We start from the raw sequence: 10,724 nt of genomic DNA on the forward strand, positions 1-10,724 counted from the left end.
CAGAGTTGTGGGATCAATAATTAGAGAATTGGTCAGGGCATGTCCACAGACTTACTACTACCCATTACTTATGCAACACAAACAGTAGTAAAAGCCGTGCGTAAAAGTGGTTGGCAGCGTGTGCCAGTGGAGCAGCTTTACCTGGGCTGGTTTGGGCGATCACCCATCATCCCAGGCAGATGTAAATCCAGGTGCTAGCAATGCTAATGCTACAGGCTGACAGACAGAGCAGGAGTCCCGAGCTGCAGCCGCGGTCTGTGGATGATGGTCCCAATCCGCTCCGAGCGCACGACCTTTCCTGGATCCTCTGTCTGTGGAGACGGAGGCAGAGGTTTGTGTCCTGTTGTTATTAAATCTAAACGTATGATTCCTCCAGCGCGGGGCAAACAGCAGATGTCTTTCCCGGAGCAACGCAGCGGCCTGGAGCAGCCAAACCCACGAGTAGCAGCACTGCAACAATCCTCAAACTCCCATAAAATTACAGCAAAATACGCGTAAACAAAGCCGCGGTCTATTCGCTATTACATTCCTGTTGCTGATTGGTCTGTATGTCCTGTCCCAAGCCCCGGTTTTGGAGTTTTCTTGGCTCGTTTTGGTTCGGGGCTGTTCTTTTCACCCTTTTGTCAACACTGTTGGGCAGAGACCATGGCACACAGACGCAGCGCAGCGTGCTTGACTCGGCGCACACAGACGCACTACGCGCAATGGCCGCTGGTGTCACGGAGCAGTCTGCACCCCGGACTGACTGGTAACTGACAGTAACACTGGTAAGAAATACAGAGCAAATAAAGATTTAAATTTGGTAAGAGGTCAAGAGATCAAAATTATTTTATTACTCCCCATTTCCTTATTTTATGGATAGGTAAGCATTTAAAAACAGAAACCGCTTTGCCTACCAGGGTTTGCTCAGACAATATTAAGGCACTTTGTTCATACTACTAGTACTAGTTATATACAGTTATAGACATTGAATTGCACAATCATATTTTAAGTTTGCTATGTATGTTAAGTCTCATTCCGTTAGAGGTTTCACAGTGAATACAAAAAATACAGTTTTTAAGGACAAAGTTGCACTGTGAAACTTTTCTGGTGATGGTTGCACCACCTGCTCTGCTCCATAGAGATGTTATTTCTTTGCCTGTAAAGTCCAACAATGTGGCATTAAACCTTTCTACTTTGCATTAAATTCAATTACAAGTGTTTTTTTTAAATTTATTTATTTAATCAAAATTGAATTGTAATTCATTCTACAGGCTTGCCTCGCCATAAATCTGACCTGCACATTTGCTTGGTTGGGTTTACCTGCCTCTCCTTATGGAAATAGATAATGTCTGTGGAATACTGTGGAACATGTCAGGCAAAGCTGTAACATCTCCAATAAATATTGCATAGGGAATCTTTAATGAACATTTGTAATTATATAGTGTAGATAAGATTACTGCAAATATGCCAGTTTCACAGAAATTAACTCCTCTGCCCCATCTGACCATCTCCTTTTGCACACAGTTATCTTTATTTTTCACTTTTCATTAAATCAGTCAGGAGAGCATAGTTTTATCGGGATACACATTTTGTCACAACCGGCGCTGCTGTGATTGGCCGAAGAAAAACGTCAATCAGCGACGTCAAAACGGCGCTCCTGAGGTTGGTGGAGAGGAGCGAGAGATCGGGGTAAAATCGCAAAGAGTGTCCCAGTTTCAGGCTCTGTTAATGAGGCTAAACCAGAGCTCTGCCCGGGGCCTGCTTTGGACCTTAAAAGCACCGGGAGTTGGCTCCACAGCTGCCCGAGGAGGGAGAGGGGATCCCGGGGAAAGGTGAAGGGAGCGCTCGGGAAAGACAGGCAGATGGTTATGTAACAGCGACATAACAGGTTGTGACTGTGAGAGGGCAAAAAGGGAGAGAGAGAGATCTATATAGTTTTGAATTATAATGAACATATTATACAAAAAATCTTACACTTTAAACTTCAATGTACTGGTCAGATGTGGAAAATTATGGGATGAGAATGACTGGAAAATTCAAAATAAATGTCACATTTATTTATAAAGCTTCTACCTTGGTCTGACCTTCATGTCGCTATGGCTTATATCAAGGAATACTCACACGCAAAAAGTTACTCATTGAAAGCAAGTCAGACCAGGGATTCAGCCAAAGGAGTGGGCGAACGCTCTACCAACTGAACCAATTATAGGCTGAAAGCAAACAAGTGCATCTATTACTCTGCAGCCTTTTGTAGAGTTATAAAAAGTATAAGTAAAGTAAGTAAAATCAGATACTAATCATTACTAAAACTATTATTGAAATTAGACATTCATTTGAGCAGATATCGATACTAAACGATCCCATTCACAAGACAAAATTGAAGCTTTCCTGAATAGTTTTAAAATGATCTTGAGCTGTATCAGAACAAGTATAAGAGCACACAGACTAGTGTACACTCATGGATGACTATGGAATCTACCTGGACCACTGAGGGATTACACACATATAAGACCACATGGGAATAGAAAAGAAAATACTACCATTTAATGCTGAAATGCCATTCTATTGTCAGTATTGAGTATTCAGTTGATTCTTTAGTACTGAAATCGAGTTTGAAATTTTAGTATCATGGCAACACTAGTCTCTTGTTGATCAAAAGTGATGGGCTGTAGCAGGATTTTACAAGTCTATTTAGATAATAGTGTCAGTACCAAAATTTCCAACAAAAAAAAAAGATAACTGATAACACAATGATAAGAAATTTAAAGTTTCTAAAATAGGATGTAATTTTTAATACAATACCATATAATAGTTTCTTTATTATGTGGTCATGTTCTTGTTCTTTTTTAGATTCTAGGCAAACTATTCAGGAAAGATCTGTCTATTTTTAAATACTAGTATCGATACTTGTTCAAATGAATATAGTTTTGATAGTTTTGAATTTTAGTTTTGTCACCCTTATGCATTATAAATTATTTTTAAAAAACAGATTTGAGCATTTCTTGTTTCTATGTTTATTAAAAGTTTTTGACACAACTGGGTATTTCAGTATTTCATGCGATGGGCTTTTTCTTTCCATTCTTCAGGTCTTTCACTTTTTTTTTTTTGTAGTAAACTGTATGATCAAACCAGTAGAATAACTCCAATTTATGTGCATAGAAAATTTTATGGTTGCCAAGGAAGAAAAATATTTGGCATTTCAAGCATGTAGAATATAAACTGGAGAAAATTTCATTGTTTGATAAATTATTTTGCTAAAATAAAAAATAGTACAGTTCGTGTCACGTGGGTTTCTTGTCTCTGTTGAACTTGTGTTTCTTGTGAGGTCTGGACTTAAGTCTCATTACAGAATCACTCTTTAAGGATTCAGGTTTCCTTTGCTCCTGTCGGTTCTGCTCCTGTCGGCTGCTCCCAACCTCTGCCTCTGCAACTGGAAGAAAATAAAAACAAAAATGTGATTGAAAGTGGCAGTACTATATATTTTTTATTTAATGAGGCTGCACACATTTGGGGGAAAAAATCTAATGTATTGCAATTGCTGTTTGATTTGTGTAGGATTCAGAATAATCACTGTGAACCCTCAACAGAAAAGTTACACAGTGCACCTTTAAAGCTCCTTTTACCCTCACCTCCTGCGCTCCTCTCCTCTGGGCTCCACCGCAGCAGCGCTCCGTCCTCTCCTCCCGTGAACAGACTCACACTTTGGGAATCGAACCCGAAACTCCTCACGGTGGCTTTGTGCCCGGCCCTCAGTGTCCGCACCAGGTTTAGACCCGGTTTATCGCAGGTGAACAGGTGAATGTCTCCTCCACTGCTACCCCCCACCACCAACAGCTGCCCTTCGGAATCCAACCAGCAACCTCCAATCAGGTAGTCCACTGCAGAGCCAGCCTGGAAGAGACAGACAGGAGAGGGTCATTACATACACTGAGTTTCTAAGTGGAAATAATAAAAAATCAGCTTTTATTAATTGGTGATACGCAGGATTCGGCAGCGTCGTGTAGTCATGCGCTGCTTTGTTGTGATGAACGACGTCAGCTCAAATTTGTCACTGTAGTTTTCTAACATAATAGTCAAACTTAATCTGTGTATCATTCACTCATTCGTTTTTCAATATAAAACCAAAAATAAGGAAATGAAAAAACAACTATTTTCTTCGTTATTTGTTTCCAAAACCAAAATGAAAAAACAGATAACGATTCATTTTTTCAGTTTTTGATTTTGTGTTTAAATGAATAATGGAAAAAAACAGATAATGACCTTTTCCCGTTTCCATGACGTAAACTGAGATGCCAGACTAAACCAGGACTAAACCAGGACTAAACTAGGACTAAACTGGTCTCAGTCCCGGTCTCATTTCTAGTCTCAGTTCTAGTCTGGTCCAGGTCCGGTCCTGGTCTCAGTCCCGGTCTCATTTCTGGTCCCATTTCTGGTCTCAGTCCCGATCTGGTCCCGGTCTCAGTCCTGGTCTGGTCCAGGTCTGGTCGCAGTCTGGTTCTGGTCTCAGTCCTGGTTTAGACCTGGTTTAGACCTGGTTTAGTCCTGGTTTAGTCCAGCATCTCAGTTTAAGTCAGGTAAACAGGAAACGGTTGTTATCCGTTTTTTCCATTCTTCATTTAAACACAAAATTGAGAACTGAAAAAACAAATCATTATCCGTTTATTTCATTTTTGTTTTGGAGACAAATAAAGAAGAAAATTGTTGTTTTTTTGTTTTCTTATTTTTTGTTTTATTTTGAAAAATGAACGAACAAATGATACACAGATTAAACTTGTTTCTTTTTTAAAAACGTTTTAGATGGATATTGCGATTTAAAATATCCAAATTATAACATGATGATCCACAGATGTCGTAGATTATAACTATAGAGCACACACAAGCACTATACGTCAATCGTTGGACAATTGTGAAGGAAACTTGTGCAAATCAAATACTGGTTTAGTTTCATCTAGGGCTGAGCTAGATGTCAAATTGGATCATGCTATAGTAGTTCTAAGCAAGAAATGACCCAAAGAACGACCAAAAGCTTGAAAAAATAAATTCTAAATTCAGCAAATGTTAGAATTGTAGAACTGTACACCAGATAAAGCTTGTGTACCATTATTTTACAATTTAATGTTTTAAGTGATGTATTACTTAAAACCCCCAGCCCAGCGCCCACTCACGGTGCCGTTGTGTCCGATGGTGGTGCGTGCGTCCTGGGTGCTGTAGACCGTCAGCTCTCCCTCTGTCTCCAGGCTCTCCAGGTCCCACAGTTTCAGTCCTTCATCGTGAGAGACGCAGAGGAGCCGAGTCTGCTCCCGTCGCCCCCGCCCTCGCCCCAGCCAGCAGAGGGCGCTCACGGACGATTCGCTGTTACACGTGGCTACCAGAGCATCCTCCTCGGCGCCTTTCGTCAGGTCAAACACGTTCACCAAACCGTCTGTGGAGCCTGAAGCCAACCTGAAAATCATTTAAAGGTGCACTGTGTAACTTTTTTGGTTCAGGGTCCACCGCTTCCTTGACTCCAGGTTGTTTTTCCAGGAAATTCTACAGTATGGCGTTTAATTTAACTCTCTCCACGAAGACAAGCGGCCCATATCACCAGGCCAAGTTACAGGTCAGATCTGTGGAGAAGTGGGCCTGCTCACAATAATAATGCATGTTTTTGTAGTAATTTTGAGGAATAAAAAACACGTGTAACTGAATAACTACATGATATATTTGTTTGAGGCCATACTGTGGAACATTACAAGAAAAGCAATAACATCACCATGGAGACAAGCAGATGGCAAGCCTCCACCAGTAAAGTTACACAGTGCACCTTTAAGGGTGTTGTAATGATAAATTCTCCAACATGGACAATAAAGAATGACTAAACACTGGAATAATAGGCTTAGATATATTTAAAAACATGAATCAGTATTTCAGAACAAGTTTGTCGAGGTCTAGACTACAGGGTTAGCTTTTATACAGTGAAAAGGGGATATTTTGTCATTTGCAGATTAATTTTATTACATAAATAATTAAGCATGGGTGATTCATACTTTCCAATGTTTTTGAGAACTAAATGTCCCTGTGTGTCAGATGCCCTCGCAGTGGCAGTGTCTCCACGGCGTCTTATACAAGGGATTCTTGGATTAGTTTAAAGTTCAGATTTCAGTCTTCTCTCAAATGTTCATGCTCCTGGATGGATTTAAAATGTGACCTATGAGCTGAATCATTATACACTAGTTAAAGTTGCACTATGTCACTTTTCTGGTGGAGTGTCTTAAGCTCGTTTCTTTAGAGATGTTATTGCAGAAGTGTCTAAACTCTGGCCCTCAGACCAATATTTGTTGGCTCTCAGGCTTTCTGCTGAATTGGCCCGAATGATCATTGGCAGAACATTTTACTACAAATTAAAGTACTTTTACTACTATAGCTGCAATAGTTGAATCAAATGAAATGGAAAACACACATCAGATTCTTGTACAAATGCAAGGAACAGCAATTAAAAGTGAAAAAATGCATAGCACACGCAGATGGCTTATGTTCAAAAGCTTTTTTAAATTTTTAAATAACATTTTGGCAAAAAGTGCCTTCGTCAGATCAATTTTCATTGCTTTGGTGTACTGTGGTCCAGAGCAAAAAAAAAAAACCTGACGAAGGCCCTTTTTGCAGAAATGTTGTTTAAAAATAAAAAAAAAAGCTTTTGGACATAAGCCATCTGCGTGTGCTATGCATTTTTTCACTTTTAATTGCTGTTCCTTGCATTTGTACAAGAATCTGATGTGTGTTTTCCATTTCATTTGATTCAACTCACAAACATAGATGAACAATTCAGTAATCTGATGCAGGTATCACAGTGTTTATAGCCAAGGCTCTATTCATGCTTACATCACAAACCAGGAAGACGTTTTGGAAGCATGCGATGACAACTTCCGGCGGGCTCTGTTCGCAGTAGTAAGTCTGACAAAATCTAGGAAAAATGAGAAAATATCCCAGTTTTCTTCATCTCCATGTCATTGTAGGGTTCCGTTATGTTCGACTCGTCAATAATTACAACCAGACCTCAGTTTTCATCATTTCCCCACTGACGCACAACTCTGAGTGCACTGGGTACATGTGATTAGAAGAGACGAGGCACCAAATTCCAGATGATTCCAAACAGCACATGTGTGCAGTCTTCATTTTACCTCTGATCACATTTACTTCAGTGGGTTTGATCACAGTCTGTTGGTGAGTCCAGTGTCGGGAACTACATCAGAAATTGTTTTGTTTTCCTGGTTTGTGACGTAAGCATGAATAGGGCCTATTCGCAACACCAGTCTACAGAAGGGCTTTTAAAACTGTTCACTAAAAAGCAGTGGGATTGTTGGACAAAAAAGCAATAAATACAATGAAAGTATCAAGAGAATCAAATATAAAAAAATCACAAACATACAAAATCACACACTCACATTTCACTCTTTTTCATTGCTCTCTCCCTTTCACACACACAAACGCAAACACACACTTTTCAAGGTGTACGGTGCAGTGATGGTCTTTATGTGAGCAGATATTGCCTTGTAAACTTAATGTTCTAAACCTTATTAAAAGATATGGGAGCTCTGATAAAGCTGTGTAAAATCTGAATGACTCACTGTACTAACACTGGCCTGTGGTCTTTTACAGTGAGCAGGCTCTCCACAGATGTGACCTGTGAAGTGTCATCTCCATGGGGGATAGATCATTTTAATTCCATACTGCAGACTATTCCAGGCAAAGCAATAACATCCATAACATTTACATAAAGAAAGTTCCTTAATCTTGCTTTGATTCATTTTTGTTTTCAAGCCTCAATCTTATTTTTATTTTTTTGTTTCATATCTGTTATTATGTTTCCAGTCTGTCGATATATTTATGCACTTTACCTGTCCTTGTCTGTGGGATGGAAGAGCACCTGTGTGATGTCATCAGAGTGTGACTCGGAGTAGACCCCTAACAAAGCTCCTCCGGGTTTCCTCACGTCCCAAAACACCAGAAAACTATCCTCGTTGTTTATCTGCTCCGTTCCAGCACACAAAAGGGAATCGTCACAGCTCAAATCAAAACTGGAAAAACTATGATTCGGATCGCTCCTAAAAATCTGATCCGATTCTTTCCCGGGACATCGAACATCCCACAAACGCACCGTGCCATCTAAAGACGCAGAGTAGAAAGCGTTTGCGGACTTATGCGTGAATGTAACGTTTGAAATTGGACTTTTGTGGCCACTGTAGCTCTGTAGAAGGCATAGAGTTTGCTTGTTGTGGAGGTGAAGAGCGAAATCGGAGCAGGACACGACCACAGCGTCACCGGGAGGGGGCGCTAGAGAGAGGTCCAGCAGGTAGACGGGGTCAGATGGAGCTGAGCGGCCGGAGATGGACAGAGAGGAGAGTCTGTGCTCCAACGATTCCATTTTAAAGTCTGGGGAGACACAAAGGTGTCAGATGTGTGTCAGATTCCTCTTCCCATCCTCGTGTATTCCTGTGTCAGATCTCCACCCATATAAATAACCTTATCTATATTCAAAAGTAGGGTGACCAGATTTTCAAAATAAAAAACTGGGACATCCCTGGTTTGGGTTGGTTGGTCATAATAAAACTGTGAAACGAGTGCATAATTAAGGAAAACTGTTACACACTTGACACTAATGAGTCAGTATAGTCACATTTTCTTTGTGTTTTTGTCATTTTTAAGCAGTTTTCTGTATTTTACCTAAACAAATGACTGATTTACTGTTGGCAGGGATCAGATTGGTCAAAAATAGGGACACCTGGAACATTTCTTTACTGGTTCTGGATAAATCTGCTAGGACAGAGGAAACAGGGCTGAAAACTGGTACTGTCCCCGGTAAATAGGGACATCTGGTCACCTTATACAAAAGATATAATATTTTGCTATATTTAAACTGGCAATGGTCTTAATTTTTTATCATTCTGAAACACATGGATATTCCTGTAGATGAACAGAGATGAGGCTGTCACTGTGTTACTAACAATAAAAATATATACAACTGGGTTAGAAGTCAAATGATAAAATGTTAGCAATTTATTACACTTTTAATCTTTAACATCATTCACGTAACATAACTGGCTTTATCATTATTACTAAAATAAATTTACTGCAGGGTGACCAGATGTCCCAGTTTACCTGGGACAGTCCCAGTTTTGAGCCCTGTGTCCCCTGTCCCAGCAGATTTATTAAAAACCTCTGATGTGTCCCAGTTTTATACAAGAAATGTCACAGGTGTCCCTATTTTTGACCAATCTGATCCCTGCCAACAGTAAAGAGAGGAACACATTGTCATTTGTTAAGGTAAAATACAAAAAATCTACTTAAAAATTACTAAAACACAAAGAGAAAGGGACTGTACTGGCTCACATATTAGTCATGAATGAGCTCTGCTTAACAATTTTCCTTAATTACGCCCTCGTTTCACAATTTTATTATTACCAACCAAAAAAAAAACCCAAAACCCAACCAAAAAAAAAACAAAAAAAACGGGGATGTCCCAGTTTATTTTAAAATTCTGGTCACCCTAATGCATTTTTATAATCCAGCAAAATTAGTTTTGAGGCAAGTCTATGAGACTTTAATAGTTAAAACAAAACGATAAAACCCAGCTGTAAATCATGTGTTAATAACTGTGTAGTCTTACCTTTCTTCACTAATCAGGAGCTGAGCCTTTACGAACAGTTGAGCATTTTGTTCGCCCATCTTCACCGTAACATGTCCGTATGTATCACAGAGGGGATATATGTAATTAGAAACATATATTTATCAAGAAAATAATACTTAAATGCTCCTGTCACGTTTATTTTTGAGCTGAACTCGCGTGGAGGAAGTGGCTCGTGCTGCAGTGTTTACAGTCCGAAGAGAAAAGACGTCGTTCCCAAACAAGAGTTCCGTAATCTACTATGGCGTCCAACAGAAGTCACAATGTTTTATTATTTTTAATCTCAATAAAGAGTGTGTAAAATATTGACTGAAATTTCATGCTGCAATAAATATCTTAATGTGAAAACGAGGTAAAAATTGGCATGTGGGAAGTGTTTTCGCTATTCTCCAGCAGAGGGAGTAGTTGCATTGGTTTCCAAAAAGCTCCCTGGTTAAAACGTGTCCGTTTGTCTATTCTTTAAATTCATTTAAATCGGCAAGAGCTCAGAGATAGTGAATTGTGATTTAAAACGTTTTTGTTTTTTCCCCCAAGTTTTGTATAAAAAGACTGACCAAAAATGCTACTTAAATTGCATTAAAATGTAACTAGTACTTGGAGTAGTGTATTTCATGTGTTGGCCTGGTCACACTTGTTACTTTTACGTTAATTTCTTGTAATGTAATGTGTCATTTCTAGCCATGTAACTGTACTGATCCTTGAGAACAAATTTTCAGTATCCCATGCCCCTGCCTCACACCAGTTTAGTATTTGTTGGTCATCAAAAACGTAAAAAATTAAATTATACTTAAACTACAGTTTCTATTAGTGGTTATAGTAGCAGTATTTGATGTACCAGAATGTAGTAGTATCAGTAGTAGTAGTAGTAGTAGTAGTGGTAGTATGAGTTGTAGAAATAGTAGTAGGTAAAACAGCAGTAATAATAGTCATCATAATGAAGAAAAACTCCAAATACAATTTTTGAGTAGTATAGTAGTAGTAGTAGTAGTAGTAGTAGCAGTAGCAGTATAGCAGTAGTAGTAGTAATAGTAATAGTGGTACAGTAGTGTATAGTAGTAGTGGTACAGTAGTATAGTAGTAG

The 10,724-nt window shown here is 39.2% G+C and overlaps 1 protein-coding gene across 1 annotated transcript; it reads right to left on the reverse strand.

The window, feature by feature from the left end:
- Positions 1 to 783: 783 nt before the first annotated feature.
- wdr89 (WD repeat domain 89) lies at positions 784 to 9,829 on the reverse strand. The gene is made up of 5 exons (XM_020916969.2): positions 9,626 to 9,829; positions 7,857 to 8,391; positions 5,148 to 5,424; positions 3,612 to 3,873; positions 784 to 3,412 (listed from the first exon to the last, which is right to left on the reverse strand). The coding sequence occupies exons 2-5, from the start codon at positions 8,381 to 8,383 to the stop codon at positions 3,264 to 3,266; spliced, it is 1,215 nt and encodes a 404-aa protein (XP_020772628.2). The 5' UTR covers positions 8,384 to 8,391; positions 9,626 to 9,829; the 3' UTR covers positions 784 to 3,263.
- Positions 9,830 to 10,724: the final 895 nt, after the last annotated feature.

The sequence above is a fragment of the Boleophthalmus pectinirostris genome, unplaced genomic scaffold (genome assembly GCF_026225935.1).
Source record: "Boleophthalmus pectinirostris isolate CB_2022bp ecotype Guang Dong unplaced genomic scaffold, ASM2622593v1 HiC_scaffold_10, whole genome shotgun sequence".
Classification (NCBI taxonomy): domain Eukaryota; kingdom Metazoa; phylum Chordata; class Actinopteri; order Gobiiformes; family Gobiidae; genus Boleophthalmus; species Boleophthalmus pectinirostris.

What these genes read in the sequence shown, in the direction of transcription:
- wdr89 (XM_020916969.2), bottom strand. Translation starts at nt 8,383, where the DNA reads ATGGAATCGTTGGAGCACAGACTCTCCTCTCTGTCCATCTCCGGCCGC. An exon ending in CATCCCACAGACAAGGACAG is followed by an intron (nt 5,425 to 7,856) that starts GTAAAGTGCATA and finishes AATGATTTTCAG; the next exon opens with GTTGGCTTCAGGCTCCACAG. An exon ending in AGAGGAGAGGAGCGCAGGAG is followed by an intron (nt 3,413 to 3,611) that starts GTGAGGGTAAAA and finishes ATTTTCTTCCAG; the next exon opens with TTGCAGAGGCAGAGGTTGGG.